This window comes from Triturus cristatus, chromosome 4_2, assembly GCF_964204655.1.
Source record: "Triturus cristatus chromosome 4_2, aTriCri1.1, whole genome shotgun sequence".
Taxonomy (NCBI): domain Eukaryota; kingdom Metazoa; phylum Chordata; class Amphibia; order Caudata; family Salamandridae; genus Triturus; species Triturus cristatus.
The window spans coordinates 420,769,556-420,786,497 of NC_140586.1; the positions used below are offsets into that span (position 1 = coordinate 420,769,556).

The window sequence follows — 16,942 nt, forward strand, 5'->3', positions numbered from 1 at the left end:
GAGTGCAGCCACTCACCCGAGTGTGTGTGTTTTGTTTAATAATTATTTCCTTCAGGCTGGGAGAATGAAACAGCACGTCTCAGACTGCTGTGCTGTTGGGTAAGATCTGACCTGATGTGATCACGTTTTATGAGGGCTGGTCCTCATGTAACACTTCGGTCTCGTGCCCCTGGCAAGTGAATTGGGAATGTGCCTGCATCTAATGCGTCGCCCGGGCTATGACAAGCGTGTGTGTTTAAATTCTGGCCCCCTTACGTTTGAGGTTTATTTCTCAAAACCGCAGGGAGTAATTTTAACAGGTTTCTGACAGACTCAGCTATGTTGTCTGGGAGATTAGTGAGCCATCCTCAGCCTGTGAGGATAATGCAAAATGATGCTCAGCCTGTCCGCTCGCGAGTCAGATGACTTACACTGTGTGACACTGAGGCAGTTGAGATGCCTGGATCCGTGTGTAACTTATCTTGTTCATGTTGGGGCCTTGCACATCCTTCCTGCTGGGCTAGGGGTCCCAACAACTTGTGGACAGAGAGAGGGGCTGGAGTCCTGATGCTCTCTTGATTGATTTCCGACAGGAAGACGGGGGCAAAGTTTGGCATTCTGTTTTAATTTGTTTTTCTGCCGGCCCGACCAGCATCACTAGGCAGGCACCAGTGAGAAGAGTGGCTTGTCCTGGGGCCTCATATCCTGTTTGGAATTGGGTCGGGTACCACATGGGACAGCATCATTAATTGTGAGGGAGGGGCCAGTCGGCAAAGGCTGGCTAAGGCAGCATCTGCTTCAGCCAGCCCACCCAGCAACACAGAGATGTCCCACTAGGCTGTGCAGCCCAGGTTCAATGTTTTCCTGCCTCAGCTAGTGTGCCCCAGCCTGGACCCCCTCTCCAGAATAGGTGCTTTCGCCTGGCAACTGTAGACATTTCTCAACATATTCCTAAAAACATGTGCCCTGAGCCTGAGAGAGAGCTGATCAGGTAGTTCTTAATCCTTATCTGCATCACAGTGCCACCAGTTCTGCAACAAATAGCAGCTCCTCTAGCCAGCAGCTGTGACTCGAGATAGACTTTGACTGACTTCATGATTGCTACTACAACAGAAGTTGTTGCTCAAATGGGTGTAATTTCTGATATTTATATGTTCATTGCTTGATTTTGCTAGCGAGAAAGTGTTACTCATAGTTATTGAAATGCCACTCATAATTGGACTGAAGTTATGAAAATGTCACACAGCAATCTGAAACATTGGCAGCTATGTCAGAGGGGTTTGCTTAGTGATCCTGGAAGAGATTCCACCACTCCATCCCTGCAAGACATGTCAGGCAGGATAAAAAGGGCATTGTGCTTCAGCTGCTTCAGGCAAACGATGAGGGTCATCACACCACTCAGCCCTCATTCAGCAGCCAATTGATACAGTGCTGATAGCTAGTATGAACGTCTTCCTGGGTAGATAATCTTTCAGATTGCCATTCAATGGGACCTTTTTCCCAACACAAGACTCATTTGTTGATTCTCCCATTCCTGACTGGGACCAGAATGCTTTCCCTACCTCCCATATCTTCCATTTTTAAACTCCTTTGTTCAGTCCAACATCTCCGAAACAGGACTCCCCAGGAAAGGTATGGCCATCTACTATGCTTCATTCCCCATAGCTTCAATGACCGGTTGGTCACCTCAACCCTGTGCTGCCCTCTAATCATCACAGGCTACCATACATACATGTGTGGTGCTGGGGCTAGATGCTGGACACACCTCAGGAGAAGGATTTCTATGACTAGTAGCGAGACCTGACTAGAAGACCAAGGAGTGGGCCCTAGTCCAATAATAAAGAATGTACATCGGTATGTAGGATCAACCCAAATCCTTCATGCTAAAGTGGAGCAGCAGTGGGCACTTGTAATGATAAAGGAGCAGAACACAAGACAATGAGGTTGTACAGCTCTTTCAAATGGTGGGGGCCCTCGAATGGTTTAGAACGGGAAGAAAAAGGTTCTGCAACCTGAATCTGTCTTGCATACCCTAAGACACTGGATATATTCATGAAAAAGTGGATGACCCTCAACCCCTTGAACATATATGCCACTCATTTGTAAAATATCCTTGAAATAACTATCATATATAATCCTACATGCCACACTGATCCTGTATATCACTCCCTATTCCCAAATGGATTGAAAATAAACCTGCAAACCCCTCTAAAAGCCATTGGCTAATAAAATGTGACATTGTCTAAGGTGACTGAGATGTTTCAAATGTATCAGTATATGTAGGAAGGGTTGTGTCCAAAATGTAACCTTCCCTCAAGGTACACCTACTTGCAAACAGACCATCCATGATCCATATTTCAACATAGATATGGTTATTACACTTGGGTAACAGAGACATTTTAAGAGTTTGAAAATATTAAAGCATTTTATCTAAGTTTACCAGCGCAAGGTGTTATGTTCAGAAAAGAAAACTAAAGGATTTGGGGTCAGAATGCATAATCTTAAATAATATAAAAATAGCCTGGAAAAAACAGGAATACATTCACAGTTTGAAAAGGGGTTGTAAACCAGGCAGTCTCAGAAGTCCAAAAATTGATAGTAGAAATATGTTCAAATATGAGTAAACAAAAGTCCATAAAAAAAAGGAAAAATAATAAAACCAAAGTCAGTCCACTTCCTCTTGTAGGAATGTGCCCCAGTGTGGGCTGATGACATCATCTGCAAAGTCACCGACAGCAAATTCAACCAATTCCAGTTTAGAAGACAAAGGCACTTCCATAACCTGACCACAGCACCTTCCCATGGGAATGAAACACAAAGTTTGGAGGCATGGTTAAGTGACAGGCAGGGCTGATATACTGCACAGATGTGGAATTTAGGTGAGAACTAGGTTGCAGTCCAGAAGGATAATAGGCATATTATTTTCCTATGCTGGGCAGCCTGTGCTTCCAGAAGGCCAGCAAAACCATCATGAACCTCCTTAGTAAGATCTAACATGGCTTTCAGGAGTGCTTGCTGTCCATATGTCAAATTCTTAAGTCCTTCCTCAACTTCTTTCTGGTGGGGTGGATGGCTACAAGGGTGGGCAGAGACCCTACAGGCAGTGGAGGTGCCAGGTGAAAAGAAGGCCTTCAGCAGTTGGCACCCTTTGTTGGGGAGGGCACATGGTTGTGGAGGTGCAGGAGGAGGAGGAGGAGGAGGGACAGGAGAACTGCCTATAGTGTGAGAGGATGTTGGGACCTCACTTGTTGGTATCACAGTGCCTTTTGAAACAATAGATTCTGCCTCGTCAGTTTCCTCAAAGGCTTGGTTGGTGCGATTGATGGCCAACTTTCCCTGGTTTTCTGAGTTTTGGAGATGCTTGTTGCTCTTCCTGGTTGTGCTACTTGTGGGCTGGTGCCATTCTTCATTTCTGCCTTCCTTTCCTTGCTTTGAACCCATAGTGGTGGTTGCCTGCAAATGGGTTGTTATCCTCCATTGCCCGCCAATTGATTGTGTAGTTTCCCCTGCTTGATTTGTTCTTGCTGCAAAAAATTAGAGACAAAGATGCACGAGGGGGCATGGTATGTATTGTACAAACTTACAACTGTACGACATGTCACAATACATAATAATGATAAGCATGTAACATGAACCACATTTACCATAATGCTAAGGGGCGAACTGTGCTGGGAGTTGAAGCAGTGAGCTCCCACCCCTTCCTGTTTGAAAAGGCTCCCTTGAGCCATTGAGATGACAAGCTTGTGAAGATGCACCTGTGCGCCTGTGAGAGGTACTGAGACCTGAAAGGATTGTGGCAGCCTGCTCAGCAACCCCAGATTGAATTTGTTTTTATCTCTACTGATGATGGATGATATCCCGAAACTTGTGTCTAGAGATTTAAAGCACTAACCTACACCAAGTTTGGTGGAATACTCCAAGAAATTTTCAAGTAAGCATGTAACATGAACCACATTTACCATAATGCTAAGGGGCGAACTGTGCTGGGAGGGGAATCAGTGTGTTCCCACCCCTTACTGTAGCTAAACCAGACTCACCATAACCTATTGTAAATGAGAATTAAGCAGCACTGCTTAGCGTTTCGGTGGTAACCACAATACTGAGAACTGTACGTTTGACCTTAGGTTATCAAACATCTCTGTACTTAAGCCCAGCCTAAAAGTTTTTGCACAACTTTTGAAACCTTTAATTTCCTAACATACTTTATTCTCCAGCTTCTATCTTTCCACTGTTTGTATTTTATTCATAGTCTTTGGTAATTGCTGTTCCACTACTGTAACTCTATTGCACAGTCTATCAATCTGTACAGCTTTTACAGATGCCTCAAAGATACCAACCTTCGTTTCAAGGTTTTAAAGCAGTTTATTAAGGGACTCCCTATTAATTTGAACAAGGTGCATGGATTTAATGACTGCACACAATGCATTCAATTATGGTCACGGACACACTGTTGTATTCATTCATAGGGTGTCACAATCAAATATTTCTGTAATCTTGCATTTAGTGATTGATCACAGTGATTCATGCTTACCTAATGTATTTCTTCTGTACGCAGGTCATTCTTCAGACATTTTGTCTCTGCATCACTCAACTCCCTTCCATTGGCCAATCATTGTACCTCAATTGAGGTTCAACTGAGCAAACTCACAAACATGTGGTATCACGGAACAGAATTGTGGTGTCTTGAAGTCACAATCAGATATCTTAATCACACAGGAGTGCATGATTAGCCTGGTCTGCTGTGTGTTGCACGATGTTGCTTTATGCCAGTCCATACAGGATGACCTTACGTTTGTAATATTACATAGGAGCGCATAGAAACTCTTAGGAAATAAGCCATGACATAGAAATGTCATGTCAAATATTTCCTCATGCTGGGGCTGCAGCATGGTCTCAATACCTGGAGCAGACACCCTGATTGGCTGAAAGCCATTCATGATGCCATTGGTCACATGTAATGATCTTATTAGTGAGGTAATGCAGTACAGCAAAACCTTTGACATGAGTAGGGTTGGCATGGGAACTGGCTTTGGTGAGGGTAGCTTCAACTTCCATTCCCTAAACATGTCCAGGATCATATGTGGAAGGACAAGATTTCTCCCTATCTCCTCTTAGCAAGTCATTTCTAAGAGTATGAGCCTACGCCTCTTTATGCTCCCTGCCTCCTCAGCTTTATCTTCCTTATGATTACGATCATTGCTGTAAAGCCTGCTGACATAATGGAACCTTTGTTTCGATTGGGGGGAGTAGCTTACTTATGGTCATTACCACTGTTATTGGTCAGTATGTAGATTGCAGCAGCTGGATTGTGATGTGTATCGGGTGTTCAACCTGAGACTTTATTGCCCCATCTTTCTAGAATTTTGATATGTGTGGTTTCTTTGGACATGGCATATCAGAAATATTCAAACTTAGCATGTTGGCACTTATATGATGATGGGTGTAGCTGTGTGTCAATGACATGCAATAAGGCTTTGTTCATGAAGTCTGAACGGTGTGCCGTTGTCCTTTCTAAGTCTACATTGATATAACCAGTTATTTTAAGAAATTTTGTGAGAATGAACCCTTTTTTGCTATTATTATAATATGCTATTTCTAGAGGTGTGATGTTATTGGAAAGACGCAGGTTCTGTCCAGTTTGTTGAATCCTTCTTTCTACTTGCAGGCTGAAATACAATGCAGGTATTGTATCTGTTTGACACCTTTGTAATTTCACTGCGTGGGCTGTGTGGTGTGTGATTTACTTCAAGGAATGGCAGTGGTAATATTTAGCAAGCCAGCCTTGGAGAGGTACTTGAATAGATAAGTGTTTTTCATTAGGTGAAAGATGCTTCCTACTGGCAAACCTGCTCATTTATGGGCAGGCCAGTTGGTTTCAATGTTCTCTCTATGCTTCTTTTTCCCCAATGGCACTCACATTCTGGAGATGATATTCCTCAAGATTTTCCAGCCCAATAAATTTGAAATATCTACATTTTCAACTTGGCAGTAACATTTGAATGCATTATATTATGCATTTAGGGCTTAACATTACTCCAGGGAGGTAGGGTGGTGTACCTACATTTTCACATGGCGATCTGTGAATTAGAACTAATGTGTTTGATGTACTTAAAGAGGGTATGCCAAACATGGTATGATCAATTGACAAAAAGATGTCTGTGACTCAGGCCCTATTAGTCTAGGGCAGCGGTTCTTAAACCGCGGTCCAGGCCAAGCTGAACAATATTAGTCGATTAGTAAATTATATAAAAAGCAAAATAGAAAATGTTAGAACAATCCGTAAATGTGAAGTAATTTGAAATTGGAGGCTAAATCTAAGTTGGCACCCGTACAGCAAACAGAATCTAGTATGGGCCATTGGTGGCCTCAATTGAAGCACTGGTAAGCACGGGCGAAAGGAGACCATGCATTTGGGTGAAAAACACAAAGTGATATGCTAGAATCTAACATATCTTGTAATCTTTTAGACATAAAACTACATTTTCAGAGGCTCCATACTTTCCATTAGAATTTCGATTTTTGAAGATTTTCTTATTTGTGAATTAAGTAAAATATTTCATCATTTGCATATTTGTTTGATGTTTACGTTTTTCTCTATTGTTTGTATTGTTTTGAGGAGCAGATCCTAGAAACTGCTAAGGCTAGGGTCCCCGACTTCCAGCAATAATTCAGTGGGGTCCACAGAAGTCAAAGGTTTAACAACTGCTGGTGTAGGAGGTATTCCTGTATGGTATACACATTTAAAAAGAACTTGAATGCAAAGTTATAAAACTTACATCATGGAAATTTCAGTGACACGACTCACGCAGAAGAAGCCTAGAGGATCAAATGTTTCAGACTAGCCATCCTTTTATAGCCTTCAGCCATAAAACATTTCAAAAAGAAGTGCTAAGTGACTGAGTGATGAAATTCAAACTTTGCATTTTAGGTCTTCATTTTGGCAACATTTCAATGTTTGGCCTTTGGTGTGAAATTGCCTTTTGTTGCTGAATACTATATATGATAGTCTCCCTCCTACATTTCATCTATCTTTTGCCACAGCCACAGAATCATCATCCTTGCCTAAAAGCACTCAAAGGATGAAAGGAGCCAGTACTGATATGTAGGCCTCTCTGTACTGAATATTACTGGTAAATAATCAGGGAACGACTAATTTGATATTCTTCCTCCTACTAATCCTTACCAAATAAATGAGTTATACCAAGCAGAAACCATTGACATGATAAATGACACAGACACAAATACACAAGGGTGTGTTCTGGCTCCCACACTCTTCTCCCTCACCATTATTAATGTAGTGCAGGGTTTATTACAGGTACCAGCTGATGACCCCTCGTTGGGAGGAGAAAAAATGGTGGCACCTCTGTTTGCAGACAACACGTTGCTAGTGTCTAAAATACCAGGGGACTCCAGATACTCCTCAATCGCTTTAATGACCTTTGTGGCGAGCGAGGGTTAGAGATCAACACATCTAAAACAACATTTTTGATGATCAACCCTCACAAATCATATAGAGGAAGGACAACCTTGGGAGGCATCCCTCTTGAGAGAATAAAAACCTTTGACTATTTGGACATAACATTATTGGAAGATATGACCTGGAAGCCCCATTTGGCTAATTCGACTCTGAAGCACATGCAAATATCTGGGGCCTTGAGTAAAGAACACAGCACGTCCTTTAGTAAACCAGCTGCAGTAGCACTGCAGATATATGAGTTTAAAGCAGTAAGTTCAGACCTACATGGGGGTGAATTGTGGGGCTTTGATAAGCTGAACGACCTCTCTAGATCTGAGAATAAGTTCATGTGGATCTTAGTACTGTTACCCCAGAGTACACTCCTTCTCCCCCTAAGGCTAGATCTGGGCAGGAAATCCATTACAGAAAAGGCTAGGCTGAGACCGTTGCTGTTTTGGCAGAGAATCAGGGCCACCCCGGACTATGCTCTTAGGCTTCTGCTCTTGAGGAAGTCAACTCCTTAAATAAGTGTCACAAAATAAGCTGGCTAAGAAATGTGAAATGTTTATTGGCAGACATAGGGCTAGAGGGCTATTGGGTAAAAAAGGATTCAACTTTGCTCCCTACCAAAGATTTCATCAAAGGGCAATATTGGGATTGGGTATCTAAGTCTGAAATTACCAATCCATCATGGGGTCGTCTAACCCTGGAGTTTATGGTCTTCAAGTCAGTCAGCTCTTTGGAAAGCTACCTTGATATCATGTAGGTTCCCAATGACAGGAAACATTATATATGCAATTCAGGATTGGCATGCTCCGCCTGAACTCCCTCATAAGGTCTTGGCACAGCACATCGGCGTTAACAAAGTTTTGCTATATTTGTACTACTGCAATTGAATCACCTGTTCATGTATTATTTGCTTGCCCAGGCTACATATGCATACACAAGAACTCAGTGGCTTATGACAGTATGCAAGTTGCTAGGGACACAAAACTATGGTGAAGCTCTCCAAATTCTTCGATCCGACCCAAGACCCATGTTTGCTTGTTCTGTTGCCAAGTTTTTGGGTCACATGTAGTATATCAGACGGAAGCTGATGAAACCGAGATAATGATGATCTTAACTGTTTTTATTTGTTTAACTTATATGATTCTAAGATTTTAATTGTGGATGAATCCAAGAATCTGCAGCAATTGTACAATAGGAGATCATTGACAACATTGTGGACCCTGTTAGTATTTTTTGCTTTTAGAGGTTTTTGTTGCCACTGCCCTATTTGGCCTTCAGCGAGTTCTGTTCACTATGTTAATTGTAATCCTGTCTTAACTCACTGTGGATCAATTTTACTGTATATTTTATTTGTTATTACATTTAATGTATTTATATTTGAGCTGTACTGCACTCTACACTTTTATGGTAGTATGACTGAAATAAAGTTTTCTGACTGACAGATACACTGCAACACACATGGCATGAAAACAAAATGTGTTGAATAGCTAAACTGAAACCATTTCTACCTCCAGGACAATCATCCAATACTGAGCTAAAACACAGTTGCCCATACGAAGTTCTTAAAGGAAAATAAAGGTAAGCAGGGAAGCACAAGTAGTGGAAGAGTATTTTCAACTAGCAAAATGATACCATTTGAACAAATGAAGATCTAGATGAGAAGACGGAGAACCACTTCAGACCTTGACCTTCAAATTCTGTTCCAGTAGATCAAATGGCTAAAAGGATTTCATGATTTATAGTATCAGATCCTGATGGAAGGTCTAACATGAATAAGAGAAAGGAGTTTCCTCAATTCAAGGTTCTGAGTATATCATCCATTATTTCGAAAGTAATGGCTTCCATGCTGCATTTTGATGGAAACCAAAGGGATTTTGGGGGAAGTTTACTAAAACTTTGTCCTGGGCTTGTTTCACAAAAGTGATGCAAACATGGGGCAAGTGTTGTGTTGGGATTTAATTTTAAATGCAAATCAGGATTTAAATTGGAAAGTTGCCTAAAGTAATGCACAATGGTGCTATTTGCATTTCTGTACTACTTTGTCTCAAAGAGGCATTTCCTGGGATTGTGGTAGGTAAAATAGGAATGTGGAGTTTCAAATTTTTTTAGAGGCACATGGTAAAAGAGAGCATAATCAAGTATAACTGCCTCTGCAGTGAGATATTTAATAGGAGGATAAGACAGTACTGAGGGAGAAGATGTTCTCAGACTACAAATGTTTTCAACCAGTGGAGTATATTCACTGTCAAATGTAGATAAACAAATTCATTCTTAGAAAAATTTCCGGGGGGAATTAGAAAGATCCCACTTAATTGAACTGTTTGAGCATCCTCCATTCTGGAAATGGAGACTGCACTCAGGAACTGGATGGTCATTTCTAACCACATACCCAGTATTTGAACTACTTCGTCCATTGCTGTTCCCTTATCCTACTGATGTGACACTTGGTAACTGTTCACCCTCATCAGCTACCACATTCCCTCTAAAGATGAAACAAATGTCAGAAGCACTGTGAAAAGGTAAAAACTAACATACATTTGAGGAACTCACTACCTCTGTTGGTGACCAAAGTCAGAGTTGACTAGTAACTTAATGACCTAACTCAACACAAAATGCTGGCATCCACAGAAAGAAACATGGGGGTGGAGAATCAAAATCCACTATGAGGACCACCTTCTTCTTGACCAGCCTATTGGGAAATGGGGACTGCTCAATGAGGGGATAATCATCCAGGAAACCCCTGCACCAGAGAGCCTGAACATCGGCCTAATTGGGTCGGTCTGCCCGGGTCTCACACCCGGTAAAAATTAAAAATGGACATTAAAATGGGTCCTTATTGGGCCCTATATTCATGGACTTAATTATAATGTTACCTATTGCTAGGATGTTATGCTTCTTTTATTTTTTCAAGTAGCATTTTACAGTGGTATAGTGCATACCATGGACGGAGTCGCCTCCAAGTGTTTATAACGGGACACAATTGAGAGCTCTGAAGTGATGACACAGTGCATGTCAGTGGGTCAAAAAGGTGTTCAGAATATATGGTCATCCAATCCTTGGCTCTCCTGCGGGGTGCACAAGGAAATGATCACCTATTCCAGCTGCAATTGTGATTCTGTGCAAAAGTGTGCGAAGGAGGTACGCCAATGTCAAAATATTGACAAAGCAACAGTAAAAGAAAATACATTGCTTGCAGGTGAGCAGTGATTGTTTGGGGGATGGTGAAGTGAAGTAGATGCGAAGAAGTGCATTCAGAAGAGCATGAAAAGAGGACGCAGAACAGGAAAGAAATAAGGTGTAAAATATGCAGATGGAGGAGATGTGTAGAGAAAAAGGCAGGGTGGCTCCTCCGGTAAAGTGGAGGAGCGTTGCCCTACTTCCTTTCAGCACGGCAAAAAAGGAAAAATAAAATGATAATAACACAATGTTATTATCATTTACTTTTTCTTTGGTGGGGCAGTTTTGGGGGCGGGGCTAGGCTGTGCAGGGGATACAAGTGGTGGCACCCTCCTGAGTGTGCAGGATGTTGGCCCGGTTCTCTGGGGCTGGCCAAAAATTGATACACACTCTGCATGTTCTCCACCCAGGCTGCATTACAGACTTGGTGTAGAACATAACCTAGCTCTCATTCCCTATCTGCATTGCAGCTTTGTGATTGGATTGGGGAGCCTATCGTGCTTCCTGTTCTAATAGAAGCCAGGAAGAGGACGGAAGAGAGGTGGCGGCCAGCCAGCCTGGCTGGCAGCGAGGCAATTTGTTTTTCTCCCCCCTTCACCCATCCTCTCCCTGCCCCACTATTGATTCGAGGCAGAAGCAGCGACTGGAAAAAGGGTGTATATGCCTACGAAAGTGAACATAGCAGAAGTGACTGACACACTGCAAAGACCAATATCCATTCCACCAGCCTTAGTAATGTTTAACTCACCGTCTAATAATTTCATAATGAATACATTTTCAATATTATTTACAACACTATTATTGTTGTTACTCATTTATATTAAACAGATAACAAACATTGACAAAGCCAATAGTCCTGGCTGGTTTTAGATGTATAAAGCAAAAACCAAAGGAAATGATGGACGGAGTGTTGAACATTGCAAGCACTCACCCCCAGTCAACTGATCTGGGTTTAATCCATCACCGTTCTTTAGCCCACTCTGCCACCCCAATTCAGACATGGCCATATGCAAATCAGTCTGACCCTGTGCCTCATGGGAACAGTCCAGCCCGAACTGCCAAGCCATGTCTTCCCTGGACCGGAAACAAGCGTCCTAGGACCGGTTTCTGGCATTTCAGCCGTCTTCAGCCAGGCTTGCTTGAATCCAAAGGCAAAGTGAGCAAGGGACTCACGTCTGAGCATACCCTGCCAACTTATGGTGAACAAAGCAAAAACCAAAGGAAATGATGGACGGAGTGTTGAACATTGCAAGCACTCACCCCCAGTCAACTGATCTGGGTTTAATCCATCACCGTTCTTTAGCCCACTCTGCCACCCCAGTTCAGACATGGCCATATGCAAATCAGTCTGACCCTGTGCCTCATGGGAACAGTCCAGCCCGAACTGCCAAGCCATGTCTTCCCTGGACCGGAAACAAGCTTCCTAGGACCGGTTTCTGGCATTTCAGCCGTCTTCAGCCAGGCTTGCTTGAATCCAGTGGCAAAGTGAGCAAGGGACTCACGTCTCAGCATACCCTGCCAACTTATGGCGAACAAAGTAAAAACCAAAGGAAATGATGGACGGAGTGTTGAACATTGCAAGCACTCACCCCCAGTCAACTAATCTGGGTTTAATCCATCACCATTCTTTAGCCCACTCTGCCACCCCAGTTCAGACATGGCCATATGCAAATCAGTCTGACCCTGTGCCTCATGGGAACAGTCCAGCCCGAACTGCCAAGCCATGTCTTCCCTGGACCGGAAACAAGCTTCCTAGGACCGGTTTCTGGCATTTCAGCCGCCTTCAGCCAGGCTTGCTTGAATCCAGTGGCAAAGTGAGCAAGGAACTCACGTCTGAGCATACCCTGCCAACTTATGGCGAACAAAGCGGTACAAAAGGGGGTGGTGATAGACGGAGCATCAGAACCAATCAAACACTCACACCCAGTCAACAGATCTGGGTTTGATCCATCACCGTTCTTTAGCCCACTCTGCCACCCCAGTTCAGACATGGCCATATGCAAATCAGTCTGACCCTGTGCCTCATGGGAACAGTCCAGCCCGAACTGCCAAGCCATGCCTTCCCTGGACCGGAAACAAGCTTCCTAGGACCGGTTTCTGGCATTTCAGCCGTCTTCAGCCAGGCTTGCTTGAATCCAGTGGCAAAGTGAACTAGGGACTCACGTCTGAGCATACCCTGCCAACTTATGGCGAACAAAGCGGTACAAAAGGGGGTGGTGATGGACGGAGCATCAGAACCAATCAAACACTCACACCCATTCAACAGATCTGGGTTTGATCCATCACCGTTCTTTAGCCCACTCTGCCACCCCAGTTCAGACATGGCCATATGCAAATCAGTATGACCCTGTGCCTCATGGGAACAGTCCAGCCCGAACTGCCAAGCCATGCCTTCCCTGGACCGGAAACAAGCTTCCTAGGACTGGTTCTGGCATTTCAGCCGTCTTCAGCCAAGCTTGCTTGAATCCAGTGGCAAAGTGAGCTAGCGACTCGCGTCTGAGCATACCCTGCCAACTTATGGCGAACAAAGCGGTACAAAAGGGGGTGGTGATGGACGGAGCATCAGAACCAATCAAACACTCACAGAGCATCTTAGGCCCACTTCCAAGAGTCCAGGACTGGGATGGCACCACTTGGAAGGGTAGACTCACAGATGGCAGAGCCCAGGTACAAGGTTATTGGGAGCCAGTTGTGTCCCTGAGGCTTCAGATCAGGAGACCGGCCAACTAGCCCATTGGAGTCACTTTGGAGTTTTGGGTTCAAGAGGTACATGTCCAGTCCTTCTCACCCAGGCAAGAGGGCAGCAGGTCAACAGAGCAGGGCAGCAATCCTGCAGAGTAGCAGTCCTTTCAGCTGCACAGCGGTCCTTCTTCCTGGCAGAGTATCCACAGGTCCAGAAGTGTACTGAAGTGGTGTTGTCCTAGGTCCACTCTTTATACCCAGTTGTGAATTTGAAGTGGGGGAGAAGCTTCTAGAGGTTTCCCTTTTAAGTCATCTAGGCATACTGCCTTCCCAGTCTTGGCTCCAGAGTAGATACAGGGGTTATGCAGCCTTTTGTGTGGAGGCAGGACACAGCCTATTCAAGTGTAAGTGGGTCAGGGACATGGCTTTGGCGTCACTCAAGATGGCCGCCCAGTGGAGGAGGTCCGCCGCACCACTGACGAGTCACAGCGTTTTGGTACTTGTCGGCACCGTTTCAATGGTCCAAATCTTAGGTACCAGGAAGGAGTCTATCGGGATGAAGGCAAGCCACTTTTTTATGTGAAGTGCAGTGAGTTTCTCTTCGTCCTCTAGTTGTCATGGCGGTGTCTTCAGGAGCAGCCGCCATTTTGGATTCCTGAAACTCGTCTTCCTGCACTCGCACTTCACACAGTAAGAGTCTGTGTATGCAGCAGTTTAGAATGCAGAGTTTGACAAGCATATCCAGTGTTTTGAAATTCACCAATGACTCTTACAACATGATTTAATGTAACTTCATGCTGTTTTAATGCTGGCTTTTATGGATTCATGGTTGAAAGTTTTGCACCTCTGGAGGTTTTGGGCATTTTGAAGTGGCAATTCCTTGATGCAGGCTTAGTTGGAGAATGCAGAGTTTGACAAGCATATTCTGCATTTTGAAGTTCACCAATGTCCCTTACAGTATGATTTAATGTGACTCAAGGTCGTTTTAATGCTGCCTTTAAGGGCTTCATGCTTGGAATTTTTGTAATTCCTTAGTGCAGATTCAGTTTGAGGAACACCTGTGTCGTCATCTAACACTGGTTCTTTTAGTATGGGGAAATTAAGGAAACCACAATTTGCCTTTCCACCCAAAGGGCGACCCTTGGCAGGTCTGAATAACAACCCTGCATCACTCTCATCAACCAAAAGTCAGTCCCTAGCTGCTGGAGAAATGGCTCACTCGACCCCTGCTCGCAGGTCCTCGCTACATTCTGCTGTTAATAAGGTTTTAACGCCCTGTTCTGCATCTAAATGGTTGAAACAAGACCCAACCACACCTGATAAATCAGGATCCCCTATCTCCTTAGAGTTGTTGCTGGAGGAGATTCGGGCATTGTGCCCTCTCGTAGAGGAAACTAACAATAGAATGAAGCTTCTAGATGACAAATGGTCATCAATGGAAAATGGCATATCTGTGATAGAGCAACAACTTCTGCTGGTACAGAGTGAGACTTATAAAAATTCACTCCCTGGAAAAAAAGGTGCGCAAGCTTCAACAACATACAGAGGATTTGGAAAACAGGAATAGAAGGAACAACCTACGCATTTACGGTCTGCCAGAAGCTTTGGAGAGGGATGACCCTGTCTCCTTTTTCACCTCTTTTCTGCCTGAACTATTGGATAGGCCCTCTTCAACCTCACTCAATAGCCAGAGAGCTATTATCATTATTTTTCTTTTTCTCAAGTTTACTGACTTGTTGTCAGTTCTTACTGCAGCCAAGGTTAAGCGTCAAGTCTCTTGGCTAGGTCAAAGGATGTTCCTCTCTCAGGATGTTTCCAATGCCACTGCAACCAGAAGAAAAAAACTTCTCAATCTTCTGGCACCGCACCGTTCACTTAAGGCAAGCTATGGTATTTTTCAACCCTGCATTTTTAAAGTAACTTTATAAAATTACACTGTGATGTTTAAAGATCCAGTGGAACTTAAGAAGTTTATTCAATCCTATACTTTGAGTAGTATGGATACTGCTGGCCCATCTAATGGTTGATCTTTTTGTCTTTGTTTGTTATTGCTCTCATTGTTGGATTCATCAAAGAATTTGAATTGTATTTTTTTGTAACTCCTTAATATATCTCAGACTGTAATTCTTCATATGTTTTATTGTATATGATATGTCTTATATTGTTCATTTTTTCTCCTTGCAGATTCGTCTGATGTAATTCAGTACGTTCGGTCCGTTTTCCTAAGTGTTCTTGGTCCTGGTGTGGCTTGGTCTCCCCGACCCTCTGGCGTGTCATCGTCTTATGTGTCGTCACCACCCCTGGTCTATTTCGTTCTTGTCTTTTACAGGTATGTTCTTTCAGTCGTCCTTCATGGATATGCACTATCTCTTCTTTTGGCTTCTTTCTTTTCTTTTTTACCTGTTTTTTCTATTCTGTATTTTCTTTCATCCTTTCCCTTCCTCCTCTCCTTCTTATCTGATGGAATTTTTATATACGCCTCATTGTTCTCCAATGCTATTTTATTTTCTCGTTGTATATAATTCAGAGTAATCACATGGAATATTAAAAGATTGCTAACGCCGATTAAACGACAGAGAGTGTTATCCCATCTAGGTAGATCTAATCCTGATCTGGTTCTTCTCCAGGAAACTCATTTTACACAATCTGAAGCTCTGAAATTTAAGTGAGCCTGGGTTAGTTATGTGTTTCTTTCCCCATCGGTGAATAAGAAGAATGGGGTTGTGATATTGGGTAAATAATCCCTCAATAATAATTTAGTTTCTCAAAAAATAGATGCTATGGGTAGGTGGATAGTAGTAAGCCTTAATGTAGATAATGTCCCCTTTACTATAATGAATGTTTATGCCCCTACGCAACCTGATACTGCTTTTTGGCCCTCCATTGCACAAAAATGTACACAATATCATGACTCTTACTTTATTCTTGGAGGAGATTGTAATCAAATAATGGACCCATTTTTAGATAGACAATCCTCAGTTCATTTTTCGTCCCATAAAATGCATAAGCAATTTCACTCTGTTATTCACAAGGGAGCAGTGGTAGACTCTTGGAGACTGTCTAACCCAAATGCCGGAGAGTTACATTTTTACTCTTCTCATGGTTCACTTTTATGACTGCACCATATATTTATTTCTAAGTCCCTTGTACAGTTTATCATACAGTCATATATTTCTCCAATTGTGCTTTCTGACCCCGCTATGGCTGTTAAAGACTTGTATTTGGTTCCTCCCTGTCCCCCTTTGCATCAGTGGAAATTCAACAATTATTTATTACAAGATGCTCAGTTCTCTAGTTCATTTATCGCTTTTGCTTCAGATTTTTTTTCCTTCAATGACAAAACAGAAGTTTCACCTTCCTTGGTCTGGGATAAATTCAAGGCCTCGGCAAGTGATTTTATTCTAAACTATGTCTCTAGGCAGAAGAAGATGTGGCTAAAAGAACATACTAGTCTTCTCTCATCGATTAAATCTTTAGAAAGGAAGCATTTCTTCTCTAAACTGCCATCTGACCTTAATGCCCTGTTTAAAGCCAAATTGCAATTTAATTCTATTTCTACTGAAAAGGCCTCTTCTGTGCTTCTTCGGAAAAATGCACTTTATTATGGAGGGAAAAATAAAGCTGGGCAAGTTATTAGCA

The 16,942-nt window shown here is 42.9% G+C and overlaps 1 protein-coding gene across 2 annotated transcripts in view; it reads right to left on the minus strand.

Annotated features, from left to right (window-relative positions):
- VCAM1 (vascular cell adhesion molecule 1) overlaps positions 1 to 16,942 on the minus strand; it is a 75,405-nt gene that overhangs the window by 16,344 nt on the left and 42,119 nt on the right. The window contains exon 6 of one of the 2 annotated variants that reach the window (XM_085601902.1): positions 2,377 to 3,503. The exons of the other annotated variant lie outside the window; for it this stretch is intronic. Coding sequence (XP_085458028.1) covers positions 2,866 to 3,503 — 638 coding nt within the window. The 3' untranslated portion in view covers positions 2,377 to 2,865. Of the gene's footprint in view, positions 1 to 2,376; positions 3,504 to 16,942 lie in introns of those variants that run through there. 2 annotated transcript variants of the gene reach the window in all.